Raw genomic sequence first — 27374 nt, 5'->3', positions numbered from 1 at the left:
CCCTTTGCCAGCAAGGTCCAGCAGACCTCCAACCGGCCCAGCTGGTCTCTGCTCACCTGCCTGGCTCCAAAACACCAAACAGCACTGCAGCACGTCCCGGCAGGGCCCTGGCCCACAGTGGGTGCTGTGCCTAATAGCGGCTGCTCAGTAACCAAGCTTGACCCAAGCCAGGGGCTGCAGCTCGGAACCCACCCCTGGCAGCCCCCAGAGTGGGGCATTCCTCCCTCCCAGCCTCAGTCTTTCCCACCTGCAGAGTGAGAGTGTAGAATCAGGTCAGTGGTTTTACAACAACTTCAAACCACAGTGAACTTTCTTCAAATGAAACTTGACTCTGCAGTGTGTCCTGCCTTGTAAACCATCAGAAGCCAGGCTGCCACGGAGGAGACCTGAGCTGGCTTAAAGTTTTCCCTTCTTAGTGTTTTCTGGAGACCCTTTTTGCCCTGAGATTTGATTTCCAGGCCCCCATGAGTTCCTGTCCCTGGACCCTCGGGCCTTCCCTGCCTTGATTTGCAGGGCGGCTCCATCAGTTGGGCCAGGTCCCACATTTCCCACGGATCCCTCTACCTGGTGGGAGTAATCATCAGAGGCATCCCTTTCAGCACCTTCAGGAACCTTATCTTGTCCCAGCTCCTCCACCCATCACATACGCCATGCACGCGCGTATGTATGCTCAGTCGCTGTCACGTCCAACTCTTTGTGACTGCATGGACTGTAGCCCACCAGGCTCCTCTGTCCATGGAATTATCCCGGCAAGAATACTGGAGTGGATTGTCATTTCTTCCTCCAGAGGGTCTTCCTGACCTAGGGATCAAACCCAAGTCTCTTGCATCTCCTGCAATAGCAAGTGGATTCTTTACCACTGAACCACCTGGGAAGCTCCTCAGATGCTCTGTACCAGTTTCTTACTACTGCTTATCGTGTCTTTTTCTTCTTCCTTTTTAAATATTTATTTGTTTGGCTGTGCCAGGTCTTAGTTGTGGCATTTAGGATCTAGTTCTGAACTGGGAACTAGTTCCCTGACCAGGGATCGAACCCTGGGCCCCCTGCATTGGGAGTGTGCAGTCTTAGCCACTGGACCACCAGGGAAGTCCCACTGCTTATTACTTCTGACTATACTTATTTCTATTATGTTTATGAGATGCCTCCTTTGAACCAGACAGTATGCTAAATGCCTAAGATCCATCTACATAATATATATTTTCCCATAGTATATCTCTTCTTCCACTGCTAAACAAACCAATCATCAAAAAAATTATCTGTACCTTTACTGCATTTTAGTGTCTTCATAACTTCACTTCTTCTTACAGCAGCCTTCTCCAATCAGGCGGAATGTGGTACAGAAATGATCAACCCCATCAGGAAACGGACTGGTTTATGGGTTTACCAAATGCCATGGGAGTCCTCCCATTGCTGGGTGTAGTGTGCCTGATCCCCTTAACCTTCTCCCCCCATCTTAGAAGTTAGGTATTATCATCGCTATGTTGCAGGTGAGGAAACTGAGACCCTGAGGGGTGAGGAAACTTGCCCACTATCACACAGCTAATCCCTGGGAGAGGAGGACTTGAACTCGGGTTGGTCTGACTCAGGGGCCACGCTCTCTGCCGCTGCCCCTGTCAGGCAAAACCCTGGGCTTTGCTGGAGAGAAATGAGCGGTTTCACATGGGAGCTGTTTCCTCCTGTGGGAGGAATCCTCCCCCTCTTTTTCCCTCCTACTTTTAAATCTTAAGAAAACTGGGTGGGAGGGGGGGAGTTGCTGGCAGATGGTGTCCCTACACTGGGACTGCAGGGGTCCTGGGTCTGGGCAACAGATTGTCCGTGTGTGCTTAGTCGCTCAGTCGTGTCTGATTCTTTGCGACCCCAGGGACTGCAGCCCACCAGGCTGCTCTGTCCATGGGGATTCTCCAGGCAAGAATACTGGAGTGGGTTGCTATGCTCTCCTCCAGGGGATCTTCCCAACCCATGGATTGAACCCAGGTTGCCTGCACTGCAGGCAGATTCTTTACCCTCTGAGACACTGGGGAAGCCAACAGGGAGAAAGATGAATTTGAACAAATCCAGATAATCATAGTAGCTATTGTTGTCCTATTTATGAGAAATTTCTTTTGTGAATCTTTTATCTCACAAAACGCTGTGAGGTGTCTTTCTTGTCCCCACTGTGCAGATGAGGAAACTGAGGCTTAGAGAGGCAATGCTACTTGCTCAGGACATGCCAGTGAATAAAGGCTCTCACCACCTCTGTGAATATGAGTGTTTCAATGCCACTTCACCAGCACTGGGTGTTCTCATTTTTTAAGTCCTGCTAGACGTCCTGGAGTGTGAAGTCAAGAGGGCCTTAGGAAGCATCACTACGAACAAAGCTAGTGGAGGTGATGGAATTCCTGTTGAGCTATTTCAAATCCTAGAAGATGATGCTATTAAAGTGCTGCACTCAATATGCCAGCAAATTTGGAAAACTCAGCAGTGGCCACAGGACTGGAAAAGGTCAGTTTTCATTCCAATCCCAAAGAAAGGCAATGCCAAAGAAGATTCAAACTACCGCACAATGGCACTCATCTCACACACTAGCAAAGTAATGCTCAGAATTCTTCAAGCAAAGCTTCAACGTATGTGAACCGAGAACTTCCATATATTCAAGCTAGATTTAGAAAAGGCAGAGGAACCAGAGAGCAAATTGCCAACATCCGTTGGATCATCGAAAAAGCAAGAGAGTTCCAGAAATACATCTACTTCTGCTTTATTGACTACGCCAAAGCCTTTGACTATGTGGATCACAATAAACTGTGGAAAATTCTTCAAGAGATGGGAATACCAGACCACCTGATCTGCCTCCTGAGAAATCGCTATGCAGGTCAGGAAGCAATAGTTAGAACCGGACATGGAACAACAGACTGGTTCCAAATTGGGAAAGGAGTACGTCAAGGCTGTATATTGTCATCCTGCTTATTTAACTTATATGCAGGGTACATTGTGCAAAATGCCGGGCTGGATGAAGCACAAGCTGGAATAAAGATTGCAGGGAGAAATATCAATAACTTCAGATATGCAGATAACACCACCCTAAGGCAGAAAGCGAACGGGAACTAAAGAGCCTGTTGATGGAAGTGAAAGAGACAAATAAAAAAGCTGGCTTAAAATTCAACACTCAAAAAACAAGATCACGGCATTGGGTACCATCATTTCATGGCAAATAGATGGGGAAATAATGGAAACTGTGACAGAATTTATTTTTGGGTGCTCCAAAATCACTGCAGATGGTGATTGCAGCCATGAAATTAAAAGATGCTTGCTCCTTGGAAGAAAAGTTATGACCAACCTAGACAGCGTATTAAAAAGCAGAGACATGACTTTGCCAACAAAGGTCCATCTAGTTAAAGCTATGGTTTTTCCAGTAGTCATGTATGAATGTAAAAGTTGGACCATAAAGAAAGCTGAGCACTGAAAAATTGATGCTTTTGAACTGTGGTGTTGGAGAAGGCTCTTGAGAGTCCCTTGGACTGCAAGATCAATCCAGTCAATCCTAAAGGAACTCAGTCCTGAATATTCATTGGAAGGACTGATGCTGAAGCTGAAGCTCCAATACTTTGGCCACCTGATGTGAAGAATTGACTCACTGGAAAAGATCTTGATGCTGGGAAAGATTGCAGGTAGGAGGAGAAGGGGACAACAGAGGATGAGATGGTTGGATGGCATTAGTAACTCAATGGACATTAGTTTGAACAAGCTCTGTGAGTTGGCGATGGGACAGGGAAGCCTGGCATGCTGCAGTCCATGGGGTCTTAAAGAGTCAGACACGACTGAGTGACTGCACTGAACTGAACTGAATTTTCTAGGCAAATAACATTTACTTATTTAAATTTACATTTCTCTGAATATGCATCAGCTTGGTTACATTCTTCTGGTCATCAGTTGGGTTTCTTCTCTGTGAACTGTCTATTCATGTACTTTGCAAACTGACACTTTTGGGCCCTCTGCCTCCCTCTATCATATTTTCCCTCTAAAACCTTTTTCCCCCACCAGCTTCAATATACTGCAAATGTGCCACTAGCAGTCTGAATCCCCTCTGTGTCCAGAGCTTGTAAACCCACAACCCTGGGCACCTCCAGTTTGTCTTCTGCCCTCTTGCACCCCAGCTGCTCTAGGCTTTGGAGAGAAACCACCACCATGAACACCCACAACAACAACAGTCTGCTTTTTAAGGTCATTCTCCAGACACAGCCAGGTGCTTGGGGTCCCTAATCACCCCTCTCCCTTCTCCAATCCCCCCTCATCCTCGCCCCCACTGAGGAGGGGCAGGGCCCCCCTTGAGGCCAGCGTCAGCTCCCTGCACTGTCTGTCCCCTCCCTCTCTGTCCTTCCTCCAGCCCCAAAGCCATCTCTTCTCCTTTCTGGAGGCTCATGCCCATCCTCTCGCTCCTGTCTTCTCTCTCAGCCCTGACCAAGTGGCTGTTATCTCTGACACCCCCCATGATCACCACCTTTCACTCCTCTACCACCACAGCCCCACCTTTGCCTTTTCTTCCCTTTTATGGCTAAAAGAGAAATCGCTCAGTTGTGTCCGACTCTTTGCGACCCCATGGACTGGGGCCTGCCAGGATCCTCCGTCCATGGGATTTTCCAGGCAAGAATACTGGAGTGGGTTGCCATTTCCTTCTCCAGGGGATCCTCCTGACCCAGGGATCGAACCTGGGTCTCTCACATTGTAGGCAGGCGCTTTACCGTCTGAGCCACCAGGGAAGTCAAACCCTCATGGCCAAACCCTTTAGTTATCTTCATTCATTACCTCTGAGCCCTCCCTGCCCTGTCACTCCCTGCCTGACTCCTGCCCCCACAGTCCTCTGAAGGGACCCTGGCTGAGGTCCCCACCACCTCTTTGTTGCTAAATCCCAGGGTCCATTTTCCGTGCTAATCTGTCTCATCTTTTGGCTGCTCTGGACCTTGCTGCTCTCTCCTCCCCTCCTTTGGAAACACTCTGCCCCCTGAATTCCAAGGTGTGGGCTTCCCTCCTCCTTTTTCAGTCTGTATCCCTGGTTCCTCTCAACCTCTCAGTGATTGGTGATGCCCATGTCTCTTCTCCCAAGGGAATCTTACTCCTTTTCAAAAGTCCAGGCGGCATCTGAGGCTGATGACTCCCACATCTCTCAGCGGCTCACCTCTTTTTTCTCAGGGGCCACACCTGCTTAAACATCTGCACAGTAGGTGTGGATTTCCCCCTGCCCTCCTCTCTCCCCGAACAGCCAACGCCCACAGTCACAATGCCAGTCACTGTCTCCCTTCCATTCCAAGTGCACCTCCTGTACTTCTCAAACTGTCTAGTGATACCACCTTCCACTCAGTCACCCTAGAGAGGAACCAGGCCACCATGCCTGTCTCCTCCCCTTTCCTCCCCCCACAGCTAACCCATCACCAGGTGCCCGTGATGTGCTCTCATCTCCTTAGTGCCCCTGTGTCCTCACTCTCTTCCCTCAGCCGTGGCCTCAGTTCAAGTCACAGCAACTCTCTTCCTGGACGATGGCAACAGCCTCCTGCCTGGTCTCCCTGCCTCCAGCACCTTCTAAATCCGCCTCCATGCGGAAGATTAAAACCTAAGTTTGACCAGGACACTCCTGCGCTCAGAAACTTCCATGGCTCCCCACTGCCTTCAGAACAAAGTTCAGACTCTTTTCACAGATCTTCTAGGTCTGGTCTCTTGCCTCCCTTACCCGCTCAGCTCTCACCACCCTCTCTGAGCTCTTCTGCACCCCCACACTTCAGCTCCTGCAGACCCCTCAACAGGAAACTGCTTCCCCAGTTTCAGCTTGTCCTTCGATACCCAGCCCACAGGCTGCTTTCTTCTTCATCAAGCTTCCAGGATAACCCCCAGGGGGACTCAGGCTCCTGTCCTCACAGCAGGGATGGCTGCCCGCACCTCTCTCTGTGATGGCACTTTTCCCCCCAAGTTGGTGTTCTGTGGTTTTTTTTTTGGCTGCATCTTGTGGAATGTGGGAAACTTCTGCCTCAAGGCCTTTGCTGTTGCTCTTCCCTCCATCTAGAACATTCTCTCCTGGGTTATTAGAAGGCTTGCTCCCTCATCTCCTTCAGGCTGTTTTTTGTTGTTTTTTTTTTAAACATTCATTTATTTGGCATTATTTACTTGGACATGAGTTTAAGCAAGCTCTGGGAGTTCGTGATGGACAGGGAAGCCTGACCTGCTGCAGTCCATGGGGTTGCAAAGAGTCAAACATGACTGAGCGACTGAACTGAACTATTTGGCTGCAATCAGGTCTTAGTTGAGGCATGCAAGATCTAGTTCCCTGACCAGGGATCGAACCCAGGTCCCTTGCATTGGGAGCATTGAGTCTTAATCACTGGACCACCACGGAAATCCCTCCCTCAAGCTTTTATTTAAATGTTTCCTTTCTCAATCAGGCCTTCCCTGGCCACTCTTTTAAAACTCTAATCCTCTCCGTCTCTCCTCCTTGCTTTTACCCCATAGCATTTGTCACCCTCTAACACACTGTATTTTTTCCCAACTCTTTAATTATAAAAATGTTCAAACACACAGAAAATGGAAGGAAAAGTATAAAGGCACTCATGTACAAACCCCAGATTCAACGCACCAGGTTTTTGGAAAGATGCTAATATCATGACACTTCAACCCAAAGACTTTGGCAAAACACACTCTTATGCCTGACTTCTGTAGCTTGATTATTGTCTATCTTTCCCCTGCAACTGTGCACACCGTGAGGGCAGGGATTTTAGTCTACTGTTTTCACTATGATTTCCTCAGCACCAAGAACACTGCCTGACATACAGTGGGTCCTCCTATAGTTTAGGGAAAGAAAAGTCAAGACAGGTCTTGATTCTAAATCTGCTTCTCATGGACATGAGACTCTATAAATCATCTCCCCGCACAGAATCTTGGTTTCTCTGTCTATTAGAGATAATAGAATTATTTCTCAGGATTGTTGTGAGGATCAAACAAGTTAAAAAGTGTAAAACTGCACTGCGAGCATGCTAGTTAATTTCAACCTCAGGGAGGGTACTCGGTTGATCCTTTGGGCTCTGGGGTGATTGTAGCTGCAGGGCCTAGTCAGCCCCTCAGAGAAGCTCTTTGACTTGAACTGCTCCAATGCAAAATCCAGCAGAAACCCAAAGGGTTACTAGCCCCTCCCTTTCCACTGCTTGCTCACTCAATGCTACCTACTAACTCCTTATTCTTCATCTCTTGCTAAATCCACTCATTTAACAGTTTTCACCAGAAATACCTTATGGGAGGGGCACTCAATTTCATCAGGCATTGAACATGTTGTATCATTTTCTTCTATTTATTACTTTCTTTCAACTTTATTTTATTAATTTCTTTAGTGGATCTTGCCTGGAAAAGCCCATGGACAGAGAAACCTGGTAGGCTACAGTCCATGGGGTCGCAAAGAGTCAGACACGACTGAGCAACTCCACTTCACTATGTTCACTTTTTTTAGTGGGTCTTAGAGTGTTTCTGAAGATTGATCTGGATGACTGATCTCTCTCCCTTTGCCTTTTGTGCATTTCAGATTCAGCTGTGTGTCTGTGTTGCCAAACCTGCCTTGTAGACTCACCTTGAGTACAGGAGCGTATTTACTGAAGAATGGGAACCATCCTGTTGAACCTATGAGGTTTCTCAGGTCGGATTGCTCAGCACTAGGTGGAACACCCAACCTTTTGCAAGCTCCCTGATAACTATCATTTTAATGTCAAATGTCTAGGGTGTGGAGGGCAAGATATTTTTATTGAGAATTCTGAATCTTCTTCCCATTCTCTCAACTCAAAACTGACACTTCTGAACAAAATTTTAACCTTAGTTTAAGAGAACAGTTTCTTCACCTGTGAAAGTAGGAACAAGAGTAACTATATTCTCCAGATGATGGATATGAAGTCACGTTACTTTGTAACTGGTAAAGCTCTGTACAAATAGTAGTTACTGTTCTTAGTCTTATTAACTTGTCTGGATTCTTAACTAAATGTTGTCCCTGTTGCATTCGCAGCCCCCAGTCCAGAAACTAATATCTTGGGACAGACATGCAGAAACATTTTTCTATTCACAGGAATACCAAACAGCAATCACTTTTCCCATGCCAACAGAGAGCAGTTTGGAGAATTTATCTAGATCTAGAGTTGGGGAATCGTTAAGGGAAGAAAACTTGTCCAACTAAGCCTGGCAGGCTGGAGAGGAGACACGATCTATTCAGTCAGAAGCAGAACTGTGACTAAACTCCAGACTCCTCCCTTCTTTTTAAAGCATTCTCAGCATTACTAATCGTAACAACTGTCATTTATTGAAATCCCAGTATTGTGCAGGCACCGGGTCTTACTTATTTCTAGTCATCATAATAACCCTGTGTTCACTTCTCAGATGAAGAGTTCGCAGAGATCAAGTCATTTGCCCAGTTCAGTTCAGTTCAGTTGCTCAGTAATGTCCAACTCTTTGCAACCCCATGGTTCCAACGCCAGGCCTCCCAGTCCATCACCAACTCACGGAACTTGCTCAAATTCATGTCCATTCAAGTTGCTGATGCCATCCAACCATTTCATCCTCTGTTGTCCCCTTCTTTTCCAGGCTTCAATCTTTTCCCGCATCAGGGTCTTTTCCAATGAGTCAGTTCTTCACATCAGGTGGCCAAAGTATTGGAGTTTCAGCTTCAACATCAGTCCTTCCGATAAATATTCAGGACTGATTTCCTTTAGGATTGACTGGTTTGATCTCCTCGCAGTCCAAGGAACTCTCAAGAGTCTTCAGCAACACCACAGTTCAAAAGCATCAATTCTTCCGCCCTCAGCTTTCTTTACGGTCCAACTCTCACATTCATACATGACTACTGGAAAAACCATAGCTTTTGACTAGACAGACCTTTGCTGGCAAAGTAATGTCTCTGCTTTCTAATATGCTGTCTGGGTTTATCATAGCTTTCATTTGCCCAAGTTTCTACTAAAAGCGCTGAGATATTTCCTGAGATGGTCTTGGGGTAGCGCTGCCAGGAACAACCAAGGAACAATTTTTTAAGCATAACTACACCTAGTATTTTTTTGCTTATACTAAAAAAAAAAATCATTTTTTGTTCAGCTGAAACCCAAATTTAATCCATTTGCTAAATTTGGCAACCTTAGCTTGGAGGAACACGGCAAAATCAAAGCAGTTTCCTGCTTGTTATGCCCTGCACATCTTTACTGGTTTTATTTTTATCTTTACGAGCCGTAGTTTAAGTCACATTCAGCCTTCAGGGCTCTGATCGTTTCAGGAGGCGTAGGGTGGAGATCACTGAGACTCCCGCCCGACCTTAACATGTCTGCCCGGGAGCCGTCACCCTCCTCTCACAGACGTGGCCACGCCCCGCCGCCGAGGATTGGCTCCAGCCCAAAGCCCGGCCTCCCTCGGCGATGGGAGCCCCTTCCATTGGGCAGTTATAAAACATGGCGGAGCCCCGCCCCCGCCTTACTCTCGCGAAGCACAGGCTTCAGTGATTGGCGGAGAGCAGTGGCCGGGTTGTCACGTGGCCTGGGCCCGTCTGTTTGCGGAAGTGGGAGGAAGCCGAAGTGCTGAGTCAGCCGAGGTGAGTGACGGCGCTGGGAAGGCGGGGCCAGGGAGGGGGGGCCCTTTCCCAAACCTCCTCTACGCCCCAGACTCCTTGGGCTCTATCCGGACAGTCCTTCGGGCCCCCCGCTTGTTCACCGATTCTGAGGCCTGTCCTCCATTAACTCTGATTGTCCCCTTAGTGCCTCCAGCTCCCACCCTTTGATCCCTGACCGTCCCCAACTCCCATCCTGTGACCGCTTTCGTCTCATCTCTTAACCCGCGTGTTCCCTCAGGGACCCAGGTCCGACCCTGGGTACCCCCGCCTCAGTGCCTCTTCCCTGTGCGTCTCTCTATCCCTCACTTCCTGCCTGCGTCAACCCCTTCCCTTCATCTCCGATTCAGTGTCTCAGCGCTCCCAGCTTTCAGTTTGGTTCCCATTCATTGTCCCCGGTTCTCCTCCTGTGCCTTTCTAAGTGCTCTCGATTTGTCCGCCTCGGTGTTCCTACCCGATTCCCCACGTCACCTCTCTTCTGTATCTGTCTCCCCGTGTTTTCCATCATGCACCTTTTCTGACCTCCCGCTTTTCCCTGCTTATTGTCTCCCATGTGCCTCTAGATTTCATCTCTGCTTAATTTCCTGCGTACTGCCTCCTTTCTAGCCTATTACCCCAGAGTTCTCCCTGTCCCCCAAACCTGTGTCCACCTCCTGTGCCCACCGGTGACTTGGAAGCTGGTGACAGAAAGTGTGTGACCTTTGTGATGATGTGACTGCAACAGGCAGGCCAGTGGGTGTGGACCGGGGATCTGTGCCCTTTTTTTTTTTTTAAGGGACTACTCACATGACCCCCAAAACAAATACCTTCCCTTCCCCTAAACTTCTGAGTCTTTCCCTCACCTGCCCTCTTACCCACCCAACAGGATGTCAGGCAGGTTTGGTTTGGCAACACAGATGCTCCACCCTGGGGCTGAATGCAATGTTTTTGTTATTGTCCCTGCCTTAAAAATTTCCTGGAGTTTGTAGGCTGTTTCCTGTCTGAGTCTCAGTTGCCTCATCTGTGACAGGGGGATTGTATTTCTTGCCCTCCTAAACCTGCCATGAGGTTCAAAATTTGAGAAAATGTAGAAAGCAAAGCTTTGTAAACAGCATGGACATGTACAAATGCATGAGTTTGCTGTTGTGTCATCAGGAGTAAAGGGGAAGAGATGGAATGAAAAATCAAGGAGAGAAAGACAAGTCTTTCATTTAGCATTTGGCAGACTTATTGACCATCTGCCATGAGTCAGGCTCTTTTACCATTTATTCATTCATTCCTCTTATTTAACATATTAGTGGACTGTTTACTATGTTCTAGGCTACCTTCTAGCCAATGTTATTCCTATTTAACATAATACGGAAGACAGGGCAATTGAGCTGCCTGAGTTCACACTGATTGATGTGGTTGGAGCTGAAATCTGAATATAGTACTTTATATAACACCAGAGTCTGTGGGGTGATTGCTGTGCTCTGTAAGGGTCCCTACTGTTGTCTCAATGCCCAGGGCACTTTTTCTCCCTCCTGTGGGCTAATTTCTTGTTAAATGACAATAACCTCCAAAGAGAATTTCCTTCTCAGCAGAATGACATCACCAAGAGATAGAGAAAAGGGGAATTTAAATGTTGTGTGTGTGTCTGCGCATATGTACTGGGTGTGTGTAGGGAGAAAGTGGGAGCTGTGGTGAAGGGAAGACCTTATGTTATGAGCTTCACTCTTTTTTTTTTTTTTTTTTAATTTTTATTGGAGTATAGTTGATTTATGGGCTTCCCAGATGGCACTAGTAGTAAAGAACCCACCTGCCAATGCAGGAGACATAAGAAACGCAGGGTTGACCCTTGGGTCGAGAAGTTCCCCTGGAGGAGGGCATGGCAACCCACTCCAGTATTCCTGCCTGGAGAATCCCATGGCCAAAGGAGCCTGGTGGGCTACAGTCCATAGGGTCACAGAGTCAGACATGACTGAAGTGACTTAGCATGCACACAAGCATAGTTGATTTACAATGTTGTGTTAGTTTCAAGTGTACAGCAGAGAGAATCAGTTATAATATATATATGTATATATATATTTCCAGTCTTTTTTAAGAGTATTCCCTGTGCTATGCAGTAGGTCCTTATTAGTTGTCTATTTTATATATAGTAGTATGTATATGTCAGTCTCAATCTCCCAGTTTATTCCTCCCCTCCCCTTAACCCTGATAACTGTAAGTTTGTTTTCTACATCTGTGATTCTACCTCTGTCTTGTAAATAAGTTTATTTGTACCCCTCTTTTAAAAAAATTCCACATATAAATGATATATGATATTTGTCTTTCTCTGTCTAACTTACTTCACTTAGTATAACAATCTCTAGGTCCATCTGTGTTGCTGCAAATGGCTTTATTTTGTTCTTTTTTATGGCGGAGTAATAATATTCCATTGTATATATATGTACCACATCTTCTTTTTCCATTCCTTTGTTGATGGACACTGGAGGAGCCTGGCAGGCTGCGAGGTCGCAAGAGTCAGACACGACTTAGTGACTAAACCACAACCATCATCCATCCCCTTCTGGCTTTCCTGGTGGGGCCAGTGGTAAATAATCTACCTGCCAATGCAGGAGACACGGATTCGATCCCTGGGTCAGGAAGATCTGGAGAAGGAAATGGCAACTCACTCCAGTATTTTTGCCTGGGAAATCCATGGACAAAGGAGCCTGGCGGGCTATAGTCCATGAGTTTGCAAAAGAGTCTGACACGACTGAGCGACTAAACAACAACAGTCCATCCCCTTCATCCCGTCCCTCACCCTCCACCAAAATCTGTCGCTCTCACACACGTTTCCATCTTTGGAAAATGGCAGTATTCTTCTTTCAGTTGCTCTGCCTAAAACTGCAAGATTATCCTTACAGTTTTATCTGTATTATCTATATTATCTCTGCACCCCACATCCAGCCAGAGTTAATGTCACTCCTTTGCTCCAAGCCCTGTAACAGCTTCTCCTTTCACGGTACCTGCCTGGCCATCTGTTACCTCTTTGACCTTACTGGCTTCCATGCTATTCCTGGAACTCACCAGGCATTGTCCAGCCCCAGGGCCTTTGCACAGGCTCTTCCCTCTGCCTGGAATACTTTTCACCTATATATCCATATGACTTTTGTTCCCATTTCTTTTAAGTCTTTATTCAGAGTCAAGTTCTTGGTGAGGATTGGTTCACTCTATCTAAAGTTTTAACCCACACCTGGACGCGTCCTATCTCCCTTCTCTCATTTATTTTTCTCCTTGACGTCTAATCAGTATTCTGAAACTATGTCTATATTTTGCCTATTTATCTTCTTCATTATGTTGTTGTTGTTCAGTCGCTAAGTCATGTCCGACTCTTTGCAACCCCTGCAAAGGACTGCAGCACACCAGGTTTCCCTGTCCATCACAGTCTCTTGGAGTTTGTTCAAACTCATGTCCATTGAGTCAGTGATGCCATCCAACCGTCTCATCCTCTGTCGTCCCCTTCTCCTCTCTAAACAGAAGTTCTCAGAAGGCAGAGATTGTGTCTGTTTTGTTCACTAGTGTGTTCTCGGCAATTGTAACAATGCCTGCCACAGAATAGGTCCTCAGTAAATATAGGCAGAGTGAATTGTAAGAGGAGTCACCCTGTACGACACCACCAGCCCAAAGACCTCCTGAGGTCCTGGGGGTTTCCAGTGCTGGGAGCTCCAGCAGCAGTTCTGGGCAGTTTGCTTCTAGCTGTTTGCTGTCCAGCTAAACAGATTGGATGAAAAAGATACCTTTTCCATTCTGGAAAGGCCGTTTTCCTCTGGGTCTTATGAATGGCAGCGCACTGTTCCATGAGGACCTCAGCTTTTGGCACACAGGGCTCTGCGCATCAAACCTCGCTCGGCCGCGTTCCATTCGGGCTTTCTCCTGAAGGCAGCTCGAGGACTATGAGCTGGGGCTGTGGATTCCAAAGAACTGGGTTCAGATCCTGGAAAATTACATCACCTCCTTGCCTCAGCTTGCTGTGTGTGACCTGGGGAGAAGCATACCTTCTCTTATGAGTGTTTGGAGAATGAAGATGCTCATTGTCTCAAAACTTGGTGAGGTGTCTGGTACTCAGCACTGGATGAAAGAGTGAGTGCTGGGTGCAAGGTGAGGGGAGCCAGCCCTCCGCTGTTCCTTGATGGCTTATGGAAGAGTCTGGAATGAGCTGGGGTCAGGGGGAACATTTGGAGGGAGTTTTTAAAAAAATATTTGTATATTGATTTGACTGCGTCAGGTCTTAGTTGCAGCAGGCGGGATCATTTTTGCAGTGCCTGGGCTCCCTAGGGTGGTGCTCGTGCTTAGTTAGCCCTGAGGCATGGGGGATCTTAGTTAGTCCCTGACCAGGGTTTGAACCCACATCCCTTCTGTTGGAAGGTGGATTCTTCACACTGGACCACCTGGGATGTCCTTGGAGGGACATTTCGTTTGGAGGTGGCCTCGGAGGTCCAGAGGCTCTGGTGGGAGGTGGACATGACATTTGACCTGATGCCAACCTTCATCCCATCTTTCCTTGTGCACTAACTGAGTGCCTGTGCACTGTGTGGGGGCCCTGAGTCCGAGGAAGAAGGCATGAGTCCAGCCGCCAGGCAGCACCTCCCATTTCCTTTCCCTGGGCCTTGTTACCCCATATGGCTAAACAGGGATCCTGATGGCACTACCCTTGTCTCATGGCCATTTGTGAGCTCCGAGGCAGCTAACAGATGTGAAAAGCCCCTGCCAGCCATAAAGGGAGGTGGTCTTATGAGAGGACATGCCGTGGGCTAGCGTGCGGTGGTGCACTCGTGTGCTAGGAGGCGCGGAAGGTGAGTGCTGCAGGAAGGAAGTCCATGGGGGTTAGGGCAGTCCAGGTGCTCTGATCCGACCCTGTGTTCTCATACCCTCCAGCCAGAGCAGGCCATGGGGGCAACATTGGCTGCACAGGAGGCTGTCCTGTGCCAGTTGTTCCAATCACGGGACATCCTGTCACAAGCAGCCAGGGCTCGCAAAGCCCGATTTCCAACTCAAGCAGTTCCGCATGTGCTTCCAGAAGCCCCCATGTGGCCAGTCCCGTGAGGTCAGCTTCCTGGCCGGGGCGCCTCTGGGCTCCTGGCACGCACCTCCCGGACCGCTGCCCTGCTTCTCTGGTCCAGCAGCAAGCTTGACGCATTTCCTTGCTTGGAGTATGAATGAGCTCAGCTTCAAACAACGAATTTTCCAGATGCAAGCCCAGCAGATGCCCCGTCAAGGTTCCCCTGGTGCCAGGGTGAGCTTCTGAAGGTTTCTATCGTGGTCAGAGTGGGTGAGGGGTGGGTGTGTGGTCTGTTACCACTGCATGGGGAGAAGAGAGAATAGAGGGGTGCCACAGAGGGATTGGGCCCCCCACCCCAACCCTGACCTCTAGGTGGTTCATTCATCCACCAAACATTCATGAAATGCCCACTGTGAGGCGGGAATAGTATGCCAGGTGCTTGGATAAACCAATATAAAGGGGGGATGGCCCCCCAGCCTGCAGATTCTCTGTCACCATCCCAGGAGAAGTGGTTACTGGGCATGCACTGGGTGGGGTAGGGTGTGGAGGAAGGTACCCGGGGCTGGGAGGAAGGGAGGCGCCAGGTGTGTTTCTTAGAGGAGGTGGCAGGTAAAGTGAGTCTTGAAGGTCGAGAAGGGGTTCATTCACTTGTCTGACAGCCCTGAATTGAAAGCAGGCTCTGGGGCAAGTGAAGATGGTGGGGAGGGCAGTTCAGGTGGGGGTTGGGGATGGGGGTGATGGGTGAGATGAGGGGGTACATGTGGGTCCCCCACACTCAGAGTGGCAGCTGCTCCCCAGCCCAGTGCCCATCCCTGCAGCCGTCCCGGAAAGAACCAGGGCTCTGAGGTCAGAGGTGGTGGGGACGGGAAGAAGGGGACAGAAATGAGGCCGGCCTGTTACGATCGGTCCAGGATGTGGCCCAGGGTGTTCATTTCCTCTCTTCCACCTCGTGATGACAGTGGCCACTGTTTGTGTGCCCACAGTGGCTGGCGTCCCACTTTCCCTCCGTTGTGTCATTTCATCCTCATGCCTACCCTGGAAGACTGGAGGAGGGCCAAGTCTGTCCTTTGTGGGGCCAGGCTGCTGTCAGTGTGTGTAGGGGGGCACCCTTGCCATTGACCCTGGGACCCTGAGGATGGGGGCTCTTCTTGGGGGTGGGACATCTTCCCTCCATTCAGCTTGACCCCCACGGTGACTCTCCTCCTTAACCCAGGTGGGCCGTGGGTGTTGGGTTCTCCTGACTCCCCCACTCCCTTCTCACCAGAAGTGAGCCCCACTCCTGGTGCTCGGCCTGCCTTTTCTTGACCCCCAAATTCCCTCCAGCTCCCCAGATGCAGGCCCCAGGGGCTCAGCCTATACGCCTACTTTCTTTAAAAAATAGACTCATTTTCCTTACCATTTGGAAAAAAAGGGGGGGGGGGAGGATTGCCCATAAACCTAACACTCTCATCTGCCCTTGGTATTTTGGTATGTTTTCTATCAATTTTGTTTTTTTGTTCTGCATAATTTTTACTCAGTTATATCTTAACACACTTTCTCTGGGCTGAGTCTTGTATTACGGTTGAGTGTATAGAAGTGAAAAGACCCAGTACCCACCCTTAAGAAACTCAGTCTCCAGAGCCCGCCCAGCTGGGCTTCCCTCTTCCACGTACTAGCTGTGTGACCTTGGGCCTGTTACTTTACCTCACTGTTTCTTGCTTGTCTCATGTGTAGAATGAGGATAACAATGGTAGCAATTTCATAGGTGCTGGTGCAGATGAAAATGATTAATATATTCAGAGGTCCTGGGACGGGACCAGAGGACAGAAAGAGGCACACATGTGCTTGATGTGGTTTGTGTTATGAAGTGTTCCAGCTAGAAACGGAGACAAAAGATATTCTAGATAGACTAAGCAATGCAGACAGGTGAGATGGTGTGAAACAATATTGTTTTCTGGAATCTTGTGCAGTTTGGAGCCGATAGCAGGGACTGACAGGGAGAGGCTGCAGGGGGAGGCAGGGGCTTCGCAGGCCGAGCTTGCAGCCCTGAAGAGCACAGTGCGGTGGACTGAGCCTATGACACCACCACGTGCTTTTCCTGAGTTGTTATGACCTTCACAGTAGCAGCTTTTACTGACCACATGGTGTCTCTAGGGTAAACGTGTCATAATTTACAATTCCCCTAATGCGAGATACTGAAGTTGCTTCCATTTCTGTGTCAAAACAAAAATTGTTATAATGCACTTTGATGTGTGTGCTGTGTGTTCCGTTCTGGGGGATTCTTTTTTTGGAATCCAGTCCCCTTGGCTGTCCTTAGTGTCCCGCCCTGCTCCCCTGGCTGTGGGGAGGGGTGTAGGTACCCCAGCTCCTCTGTCCTTTCAACTCCCAAGTGTGGAAGAAAGAAGGATCTTGACATAGGATAGGTCTAAGCATTCTCATGAGGTGCTCATTTAATCCTTACAACATAGGAGAGGGGAGTGTTGTCCTTGTGTTAAAGGAGAAGAAACTGATTCACAGTCTGCTCACACATCTTAAAAGGAAAGACGTTACAAAACTTTACAGTCTTTTCAAAGCTCTTTAATCATGTTCTGTAAGACTTGGTTTCCTTATCTGTAGAAGAGGGGTGATGGAACTAAAGAGGGCTAGTGCTGAATATTTACTACCTGTCAGGTTCTATTATTCAAGACTGGGAGCTGACTGTGGCTCAGATCATGAACTCCTTATTGCCAAATTCAGACTAAAGTTAAAGAAAGTAGGGGAAACCATTAGACCATTCAGGTATGACCTAAATCAAATCCCTTATGATTATACAGTGGAAGTGACAAATAGATTCAAAGGATTAGATCTGATAGACAGAGTGCCTGAAGAACTATGGATGGAGGTTTGTAACATTGTACAGGAGACAGTGATCAGAACCATCCCCAAGAAAAAGAAATGCAAAAAGACAAAATGGTTGTCTGAGGAGGCCTTACAAATAGCTGAGAAAAGAAGAGAAGCAAAAGGCAAAGGAGAAAAGGAAAGATATATCCATCTGAATTCAGAGTTCCAAACAATAACAAGGAGAGAGAAGAAAGCCTTCCTAAGTGATCAATGCTAAGAGATAGAAGAAAACAATAGAATGGAAAAAACTAGAGATCTCTTCAAGAAAATTAGAGATACCAAGGGAACATTTCATGCAAAGATGGGCATAATAAAGGACAGAAATGGTATGGACCTAACAGAAGCAGAAGATGTGGCAAGAATATGTAGAAGAACTATACAAAAAAGATTTTAATGACCTAGATAACCATGATGGTGTGATCACTCACCTAAAGCCAGACATCCTGGAGTGTGAAGTCAAGTGGGTCTAAGGAAGCATCACTATGAACAAAGCTAGTGGAGGGGATGGAATTCCAGCTGAGCTATTTCAAATCCTAAAAGATGATGCTGTGAAAGTGCTGCTCTTAATAGCAAATTTGAAAAACTCAGCCGTGGCCACAGGACTGGAAAAGGTCAGTTTTCATTCCAATCTCAAAGAAAGGCAATGCCAAAGAATGTTCCAAGTACTGCACAATTGCACTCATCTCACACGCTAGCAAAGTAATGCTCAAAATTCTTCAAGTGAGGCTTCAATGGTACGTGAACTGAGAACTGAGGTGTTCAAGCTGGAAATAAAAAGGCAGAGGAACCAAAGATCAAATTGTCAACATCTGTTGGATCATCAAAAAGCAAGAGAGTTCCAGAAAAACATCTATTACTGCCTCATTGACTATGCTAAAGCCTCTGACTGTGTGGATCACAACAAATTGGAAAATTCTGAAAGATGTGGAATACCAGACCACCTGACCTGCATCCTGAGAAGTCTGTATATCAAGAAGAAACAGAATCTGACATGGAACAAAGGACTGGTTCCAAATTTGGAAAGGAGTACATCATGGCTGTATATTGTCACTCTGCTTATTTAACTTATATGCAGAGTACATCATGAGAAACGCTGGGCTGGATGAAGCACAAGCTGGAATCAAGATTGCCGGGAGAAATATCAATAACCTCAGATATGCAGATGACACCACCCTTATGGCAGAAAGTGAAGAAGAACTAAAGAGCTTCTTGATGAAAGTGAGAGAGGAGAATGAAAAAGCTGGCTTAAAACTCAACATTCAAGATACGAAGATCATGACATCCAGTCCCATCACTTCATGGCAGATAGATGGGGAAACAGTGGAAACAGTGTCAGACTTTATTTTTTGGGGCTCCAAAATCACTGAAGATGGTGACTATAGCCATGAAATTAAAAGACGCTTACTCCTTGGAAGAAAAGCTATGACAAACCTAGACAGCATATTAAAAAGTGGAGACATTTCTTTGCCAACAAAGGTCTGTGTAGTCAAAGCTATGGTTTTTCCAGTGGTCATGTATGGATGTGAGAGTTAGATGATAAAGAAAGCTGAGTGCCGAAGAACTGATGCTTTTGAACTGTGGTGTTGGAGAAGACTCTTGAGAGTCCCTTGGACTGCAAGGAGATCCAACCAGTCCATCCTAAAGGAAATCAGTCCTGAATATTCATTGGAAGGGCTGATGCTGAAGCTAAAGCTCCAATACTTTGGCCACCTGATGTGAAGAAAAGACCCTGATGCTGGGAAAGATTGAGGGCGGGAGCAGAAGGGGACAACAGAGGATGAGATGGCTGGATGGCATCACTGACTCGATGAATGTGAATTTGAGCAAGCTCCGGGAGTTGGCGATGGACAGGGAAGCCTGGCGTGCTGCAGTCCATGGGGTACCAAGGAGTTGGACATGACTGAGTGACTGCACTGAGGTTCTATTATTAGGCACGGTTGTGGTCCACATGTTGTGGTTGAGGAAACCGAGTTAGGCTGAGTAACTTACCCAGGGTCACACAGCTGGTCAGTGGTGAGGACAGGGTTTGAATGCAGTTTTACTCCAGAGTTGGATTCTGTGCCTGGGCCATCTGCCTCATATAGTTTGTGAGAATTAAATGAGACCACTAAGTGCTTACCTAGCTCAGGGCCTACTACCTCGTAAGTGCTTAGTATCTCCTGATATGGTGATTATTATTGACCCTGCCTCCCTTTTTTGATGATTCTTTGTAGGCCTCTTACTCTTCCTTTCATGCCTGCGGTTGGTCCTCCCTCCGCACATAGACCAAAGTGTCCACTCTCCTCCAGGACACCCACACTCTGTCCTACATCTCACCTGCCCTTTTGCCAGGTGACATCCCAGCACAGAGGCAGAGGGAGGCCTCCAGCCAGTTGCCACCCAGATTTGGTGGCACTGCCTGAGGAAGGTAGCGTGTTTTCTGGGAACCTAGGAAATAACTTCTAATTCTGTCATCCAAACTGGGAACAGTTTCCATGGCAGACACTGTGACCCTATAAAACAAAATTTCCACCCAAACCTGTGTCACTGTTTCTGAGTCTTTATGGTCGTGCTCATTTCTGAGGAGCATGCTTTTGTGTTCTCTCAGAGCTCCAAGGGAAGCCCGAGATAGCAGGCACGGAAGGTTTTATTTTTTATTTTATTTTCTGGCCGCATCTCGTGGCATGCGGGATCTTAACTACACTGACCAGGGATCAAACCCATGTCCCCTGAAGTGGAGGTGCTTAGTCTTAACCACCGGACTGGCAGGGAAGTCCCCACTGAAGATTTGAGACAAATGGCCCCGATGGAGTGTGAGGTGACCCTTGTGGCATCCAGCAGAGAGGTGACATTAGTTTTGTTTGTGGAATCGAAATGAGCCATGCCAAGCTCTTTGAGTTCCCAAAGTCGATTCCATGCTTTGCAGAGTGAGAACTGCCCCGCCCCCCTTTGCACAGGGAAGTGTCGCTTGTCACGCGTGTTCACGCCTGCCACCTCCTGTGATCATGACAGCCCTACACCACAGATGAGGAAACTGAGTCTCTGTTTGGGAAACTGGGTCAGGGGGCAGGACAGCACTGTCTGCTTGTGCACAGTGGCTGCTCTGGAACTTTCCATCAGCCCCCTCTTCCCTCCCACTCAGTGCTGTTTCTCTTTCTTTCCCCCACCTTCTTTCCAGGTCCTCCAGGCCCAGGATCCGGGGGACAGCGCTGGTGGGGAGCCAGCAGGGTGCCTGTGCAGGAAGCTGCCACGCATGGTGAGGTGGGCATGGGAGACCGCGCCCGGCTGACCCGAGACTCCGTTTTCTTCCAGACTGAGGGGGAAGGTGGTGGGGCCTCCCCACCAGCCCCCCAGAGGATGCAGTTTTTCGGCCGCCTGGTCAACACCCTCAGCAGCGTCACCAACTTGTTCGTGAACCCATTCCGGGTGAAGGAGGTGGCCGTGGCAGACTACCACTCGTGCGGCCGGGTCCGAGAGGAAGGGCAGCTGATTCTGTTCCAGAACTCTCCCAACCGCACGTGGGACTGCATCCTGGTCAACCCCAGGAACCCCCAGAGTGGATTCCGGTGGGTAATGATCAGTTGCCCCCTCCCCCACCCCCACTTTGCTCCCTTGACTCCTCCTAGGTCTCAGCCTAGAGGTCCCCTGACCCACAGCAGCTTCTTCCAGTCGACATCTGAGGGGTCTGTGATGGGGGGGTGGCTGCTCTTAGAAAGGAGGGAGGGACTTCCTGGCCTGGATGACTTCCGGCCCATCAGGGTCCTGGCAGCAGGGACTGGGACTGGACGAATGTTTTCCTGCCCCAAGGCTTAACCCACGTGGATGGAGGGAGGCAGGAAGGATGAGGAAGTGGAGTAGGTCACATCGGGAAGGGTCCAGGGATCACCGATAGTCCTGGGTTGTTAAGGCATGACTGTCCTTGTAGGGGCTGGTTGGCCGAGGTTTGTTGGGGGGAGCCTGGAAGGGGTGGACAGCTGTGCTTCTCAGGGAGTGCTGGGCCCCCTCCGTGGGCTAGAGGAAAGGGTAGGAAGCCAGGACAGGGCTGAGGGAACCGAGCAGATGCAGAGTCGGTTGACAAAAGGGGAGAGGAGAGGCCAAGGACGCAGAAGGCAAGGAACTTGGGGGAGTTTGGCAGACTGGCATTGAGTTGGGCTGATGCCGATGGCCCTTCTTCATTGGTTTTACCTGGGAGGTTGTCTTGTGATCCAGGGAGTGAGCTGGGAGGTGGGAAGTGGAGGTTAGAGGGTGGAATGCTGGAGCTGGGGTCCCAAAGAGCTGCGGAAATGGTGATGGCCTGGGAATGACCAGGAGTGAGGGCTGCAGTGAGAGCGTGCTGTACCTGACCCTAGGCTCCTCACTGGGGGTCATCATTGCGGTGGCGGGGGGTGTGGGTGTTGCACCCCACTGCTGCAAACACCCTGCGCTTTGTGGAGAGCAGGCTTGGGGTACTGGACTTCCTCTTCAGGGGGTCAAGGTTCTGTCTTTTAGGTCTCCTCCTTTCCTTGTTGGAGGGGTTTGAATGATGGCCAGAGTACTTAAATGTATGGGATGGAGCTGTCAGGGCCCTGCTTCAAGCCGCAGGTGGAGGTGCTCCTATTCTATAGCTGCAGAGTTTCAGGATGGGGGAGAGGGTTGGGATCTTCTGCATCCTCAGGTTTTATTTCCAAAGGCCTAGGAGTCCTACAGTATCCCTATGGATGGAGAGCTGGATACTGGCTGGTATAGATGCAACTCTGATAGCATTGCGTTATATTAGTGTGTGTGAGGCACTGGTCTGACTCTCAGCTCCCTTCATCTTCACGGCCGTCCCCCGAGGCAGGGCTGTCACTGACCCCTTCTTACAGAGGAGGAAACACAGCTCGGAGAATTTAAATAACTTGCTGAAGTCACAAAGCTGCTGGATGGCAGAGCTGGGCTTTAGACCCAGTCATTCTAGCTCAAGGACCCACCTCTTCTTTTCATCCAGGCAGGCCCCTTTGCAGTGGGATGAGCTGCGGCAGGCAGTGTGCAGCTCCTCCCAGGCCCGTCATGGGCCCCCAGCCTGGCATATGGTCCAGGTGCCTTGCTCTTCTGGGGTGAGCCCCACAGCAGTCACCTGTAGCACCACTGTGTACATTGTGATAACGTCCATACTTCTCTTCCTGGTACAAGTTAATCATTTGCTGCTGACATTGACTTGTGACATATGGTCCTTGATGAGCCCCGCCAGCCTCCCACTGGTATCTCAGCAGAAGCAGGGCTGCCCTTCCTTGGAATCCTGGGAGGAATGATCAAAGCACATGTGAGACATGACCTTCTCTTTTCAAAAGGGGAGTGAGTTTTTTTTTTTCTTTCTAAATATTTATTTGGCTGTACTGTGTCTTAGTTGCGGCATGTGAACTCTTGATTGCTACATGTAGGATCTAGTTCCCTGACCAGGGCTCGAACCCGGAATCCCTGCATTGGGATCATGATGTCTTAGCCACTGGACCACCAGGGAAGGGGGTTGACTTCCTCCTAGGGGTTGGCCCCTAGGGGGTTGACTTTTGAGACCCTCTGTGCTGGGGCTTTGCCTGGACACACACCCTGGGCTTTACCCATTCACTGTTTATCCAGCCCATAGCCTGTCTCCACCAAGGGCAGGTCTGTGCCCTCTAGGAGCTCAGGCAGTAGCCAGAAATGGTGGATTAGGACCTGCGTTCGGTGGACTGAATGTCCTAACAGGCTTGTGTGAGACTCGTGTTCCCTGCACAGACCTCACCTCTCTATACTTTCTCTTTGCCCTGGTGCTCTCCCCACACTCGTTGGCCTGCGACTCTTGGGCACCTGCTCTGTGAGCCTATGCTTACCCTTCTCTTCTCCCTCACCACTGCCTGAATTTCTGTCTGCCCTTCTTGTTTTAGATTGCCCATCTGTCTCCCCCACCAGCCCGCAGAGCTCCAGAAGGACAGGGCCTGGGTCTGAGTCATTTTTGTTAACGCCCAGCTACTATCCAGTACTTGGCAGGTGCTTGAACCCCGGGGCTCTGTCCTCAGAGGTCGGCTGAACTGCAGCCATCAGTCTATGAAACTTTGCTGTCTGTCTCCGAATGAAGGTTACAATAAGAACAACATTTAACACTGTTAGCATCTCAGAGGAGGTGATGCAAAGTGTGCACGGCTTCAGAGTACATACCGTCCACCTTTCCTTGGTTTCTGTATATACGCCTTGAAGAAAGAAATGGCAACCCACTCCAGTATTCTTGCCTGGAGAATCCCTTGGCCAGAGGAGTCTGGCGGGCTACAGTCCATGGGGTCACAAGGAGTTGAACACGACTGAACAATTACACAGCAGTAAACTTTGGTTGAATGGATGGACCAACCCATGACCACCGAAGGTCAAAGTATGCATGACAGGAGAGATGAGAAAGGCTTCTCTGGGGTGGTTGGGTTAGAGATGGCCAGTGAGGGTGAGGAAGATTTCAACAGGAGAAGGCCTGAGAGAGCATCAGAGCAAAGTCACCGAGGGAGGGAGGAAGGAGAGAGTTAGAAACCCCTCTAACCCAATGGTTCTTGGCCATTTTTCGGTCCAGAACCCCCTTGAGAGTCTCAGGGTTCCCTGTCCCCCTGCTAAATGCATATCCATGCATTTGCCTACCATTTCCCAAATCACAGCCCCCCCATGAAGCTTATCCACAGGCCCCTTCCACCAAAGCAGAGGCTTCCCCGCACTGATGCCAGGGTGCTTTAGTCTGCAGGCTCAGTTCTAGCAGAGAGAAAGGACACGGCCCCACGGGTCTGCTGGATCCTCCCCTTTTCACCAGATCTTTCTTTCACCTCCTTGTTCTAACCTGGACCTGACTCCACCCGAGGGTGCTGCTTCTCTGCAGGGCTCCCAAGAGTTTTCCCTCCCAGGTTCCCTCCCACTGGGCCTGGAGGTGGGGTCGCGTCCTCTTTGCCCCTTAGCCGTGAAGCGCACCGCATCCTAGGCTAACACCCACTCTCTTCCCTGAGAGCAGACATCTCCCCCAGATCCTCAGACATGAGCCCCTGGCTCGGACCTCCCACTGCTCCTGGCTTGACTCTTGGTGACTGTTTTCATTCACAGGGTGCCACTCCTCACACCCAGGGCTCTTGGTGCCTGACCTTTTCTGGTCCACACAGCTGTCGCCTGAGCCCAGTCATTGCCAATAACAGCAACTCTTCCATAGATGCAAACGCCAAGCATTCCACTTTCTGACCTCTGCCTCCTGACTTTCCCGCTCCTTCTCTCTGGTACTCTGAATGCCAGGTGCCCCCCTGCAGATGGGGCAATGACCCTGCCGCCTCTTCACCGTCCCCACCCCTATTGTGAATTTCATTCCTTCAGTTCAGTTCAGTTCAATCGCTCAGTCGTGTCTGACTCTTTGCAACCCCATGGACTGCAGCACGCCAGGCCTCCCTGTCCATTGCCAACTCCCAGAGTTTACTCAGACTCATGTCCATTGAGTCAGTGATGCCATCCAACCTGTCATCCTCTGTCATGGATGGATGTCAAGGATGCTCTGTCGCCCCCTTCTCCTCCCACCCTCAATCTTTCCCAGCATTAGGGTCTTTTCCAGTGAGTCAGTTCTCCACATCAGATGGCCAAAGTATTGGAGTTTCAGCTTCAACATCAGTCCTTCCAATGAACACTCAGGACTGATCTCCTTTAGGATGGACTGGTTGGATCTCCTTGCAGTCCAAGGGACTCTCAAGAGTCTTCTCCAACACCACAGTTTAAAAGCATCAATTCTTCGGCGCTCAGCTTTCTTTATAGTCCAACTCTCACGTCCATACATGACTACTGGAAAAACCATAGCTTTGACTACACAGACCTTTGTTGGCAAAGAAATGTCTCCACTTTTTAATATGCTGTCTAGGTTGGTCATAACTTTTCTTCCAAGGAGCAAGCATCTTTTAATTTCATGGCTTCGGTCACCATCTGCAGTGATTTTGGAGCCCTAAAAAATAAAGTCTATCACTGTTTCTCCATCTCTTTGCCATGAAATGATGGGACCAGATGCCATGATCTTAGTTTTCTGAATGTTGAATTTTAAGCCAATTTTTTCACTCTCCTCTCTCACTTTCATCAAGAGGCTCTTTAGTTCTTCTTCACTTTCTGCTATAAAGTTCGTGTCATCTGCATATCTGAGGTTATTGATATTTCTCCTGGCAATCTTGATTCCAGTTTGTGCTTCATCCAGCCCAGCGTTTCTCATGATGTACTCTGCATATAAGTTAAATAAGCAGAGTGACAATATACAGCCTTGACATACTCCTTTCCCAATTTGGAACCAGTCTGTTTTCCCATGTCCAGTTCTAACTGTTGCTTCCTGACCTGCATACAGATTTCTCAAGAGGCAGGTCAGGTAGTCTGATATTCCCATCTCTTTCAGAATTTTCCACAGTTTGTTGTGATCCACACAGTCAAAGGCTTTGGCATAGTCAATAAGGCAGAAGTAGATATTTTTCCAGAACTCTCTTGCTTTTTCGATGATCCAACAGATGTTGGCAATTTGATCTCTGGTTCCTCTGCCTTTTCTAAAACCAGCTTGAACATCTGAAAGTTCACGGTTTACGTACTGTTGAAGCCTGGCTTGGAGATTTTCGAGCATTACTTTACTAGTAACTGTGTGGTAGTTTGAGCATTCTTTGGCATTGCCTTTATTTGAGATTGAAATGAAAACTGACCTTTTCCAGTCCTGGGGCCACTGCTGAGTTTTCCAAATTTCACTCCTTACCTAGGGTAAACTCCACAGCACATCGTTGTCTTCACACACTTGCATACACTCTGCTTCCCTGTTGTCCTCTCTGTTCATCATGTTTACTTGGCAAAACCACAACACAAGTTGATTCCAATTCTCCACCGTGGCTGGAGGAACACCCTTCCACACTGACCGCTCTCACTTTCAGACCTCAGGGTGGATGGGCCGGATGTGAGCCTGTGTGTTTGGCAAGCCTACATGTAGGGACTTTCCTAGTGGTCCAGTGGTTGAGAATCTGCCTTGCAATGCAGAGGACACCGGTTCCGTCCCTGGTCAGGGAACTAAGATCCCAAATGCCGTGGGATAACTAGGCCTTCATGCCACAACTAAGACCCGGTGCCTCCAAATTAATAAAGAAACTCTCTGATTCTCTTGGAAGGCACGTCTGGTCCTCCTTCCTCCACCTCCAGTCCCTTCTCTCCATGCTCACTCTCCGCTGATGCCTGGCTTTTGTCTCACTGAGAAAGCAGAAACCAGCGGAAGAGAAGAGCTCCCTCCACCCCGTCGACCCCAACCTGTTCCCCGCATCCGGGCCCTTCCCTGTTGTGACTCGAGACGCACCAGCCGTGCGTCTGACCGAGGCCCTTCCCGCCTCCAGGTCATCTTCCCCTCTCATCCACGTCAGGACATCAGTTCACCAGTTCTTTCCTCTCTCTCCCACATAATTCCCCCCTCTTCACTAGATATTTCCTACTGCTATACAAATAAGCTTTAAAAAAAAAAATCTCCTTAACTCCACTCTCCCCTTCAGGCACGGCCCAGATTCAGGCAGTTTCCCTCTGTTTGACATATTTCACCATCATTTCCTCTCCTCCTGTTTGTTCTCTTTGTTTTACTTTCTGGGTTTTTTTTTTTTTTAAGTCTAGTTGATTTACAGTTTCAGGTTTATGACCTAGTGGTTCAATATACTTATAGACTATAATCCATTTAAAGTTATTCCGCAACAGTGGCTTTATTTCCCTGTGCTGTATAATATATCCTTGTTGCCATCTATTTTATACGTAATTTTTTTAAATATTTGTCTGTTTATTTGGCTGCACTAGTTCTTAGTTGTGGCATGGGGGCTTAGTTGCCCCGTGGCACGTGGGATCTTAGTTCCCCGACCAGGGATGAAACCTGTGTCCTCTGCATTGCAAGACAGATTCTCAACCACTGGATGCCAGGGAAGTTCCTCTCTGCAGTAGTTTGTATCCCTTAATCCCATACCCCTA

General features: G+C 48.7%; 1 protein-coding gene across 9 annotated transcripts in view; it reads left to right on the top strand.

Annotated features, from left to right (window-relative positions):
* The window catches only part of PLA2G6 (phospholipase A2 group VI), a 72571-nt gene that overhangs the window by 3581 nt on the left and 41616 nt on the right, over positions 1-27374 (top strand). For 3 of the 9 annotated variants that reach the window (XM_081590071.1, XM_081590069.1, XM_081590066.1), the window contains exons 1-2: positions 9527-9565; positions 20733-20986. In XM_081590071.1, coding sequence (XP_081446197.1) covers positions 20778-20986 — 209 coding nt within the window. In that variant the 5' untranslated portion in view covers positions 9527-9565; positions 20733-20777. Of the gene's footprint in view, positions 1-9526; positions 10309-13948; positions 14377-14600; positions 14817-20598; positions 20987-27374 lie in introns of those variants that run through there. The other 6 variants (XM_081590070.1, XM_081590067.1, XM_081590065.1 and 3 more) reach the window with 5 other exon arrangements.

The sequence above is a fragment of the Giraffa tippelskirchi genome, chromosome 4, assembly GCF_054371585.1.
Source record: "Giraffa tippelskirchi isolate mGirTip1 chromosome 4, T2T-mGirTip1v1.2.pri, whole genome shotgun sequence".
Taxonomy (NCBI): Eukaryota; Metazoa; Chordata; class Mammalia; order Artiodactyla; family Giraffidae; genus Giraffa; species Giraffa tippelskirchi.
The sequence above is the reverse complement of the archived record's forward strand: the minus strand, read 5'-3'. Positions and strand labels throughout refer to the sequence as shown.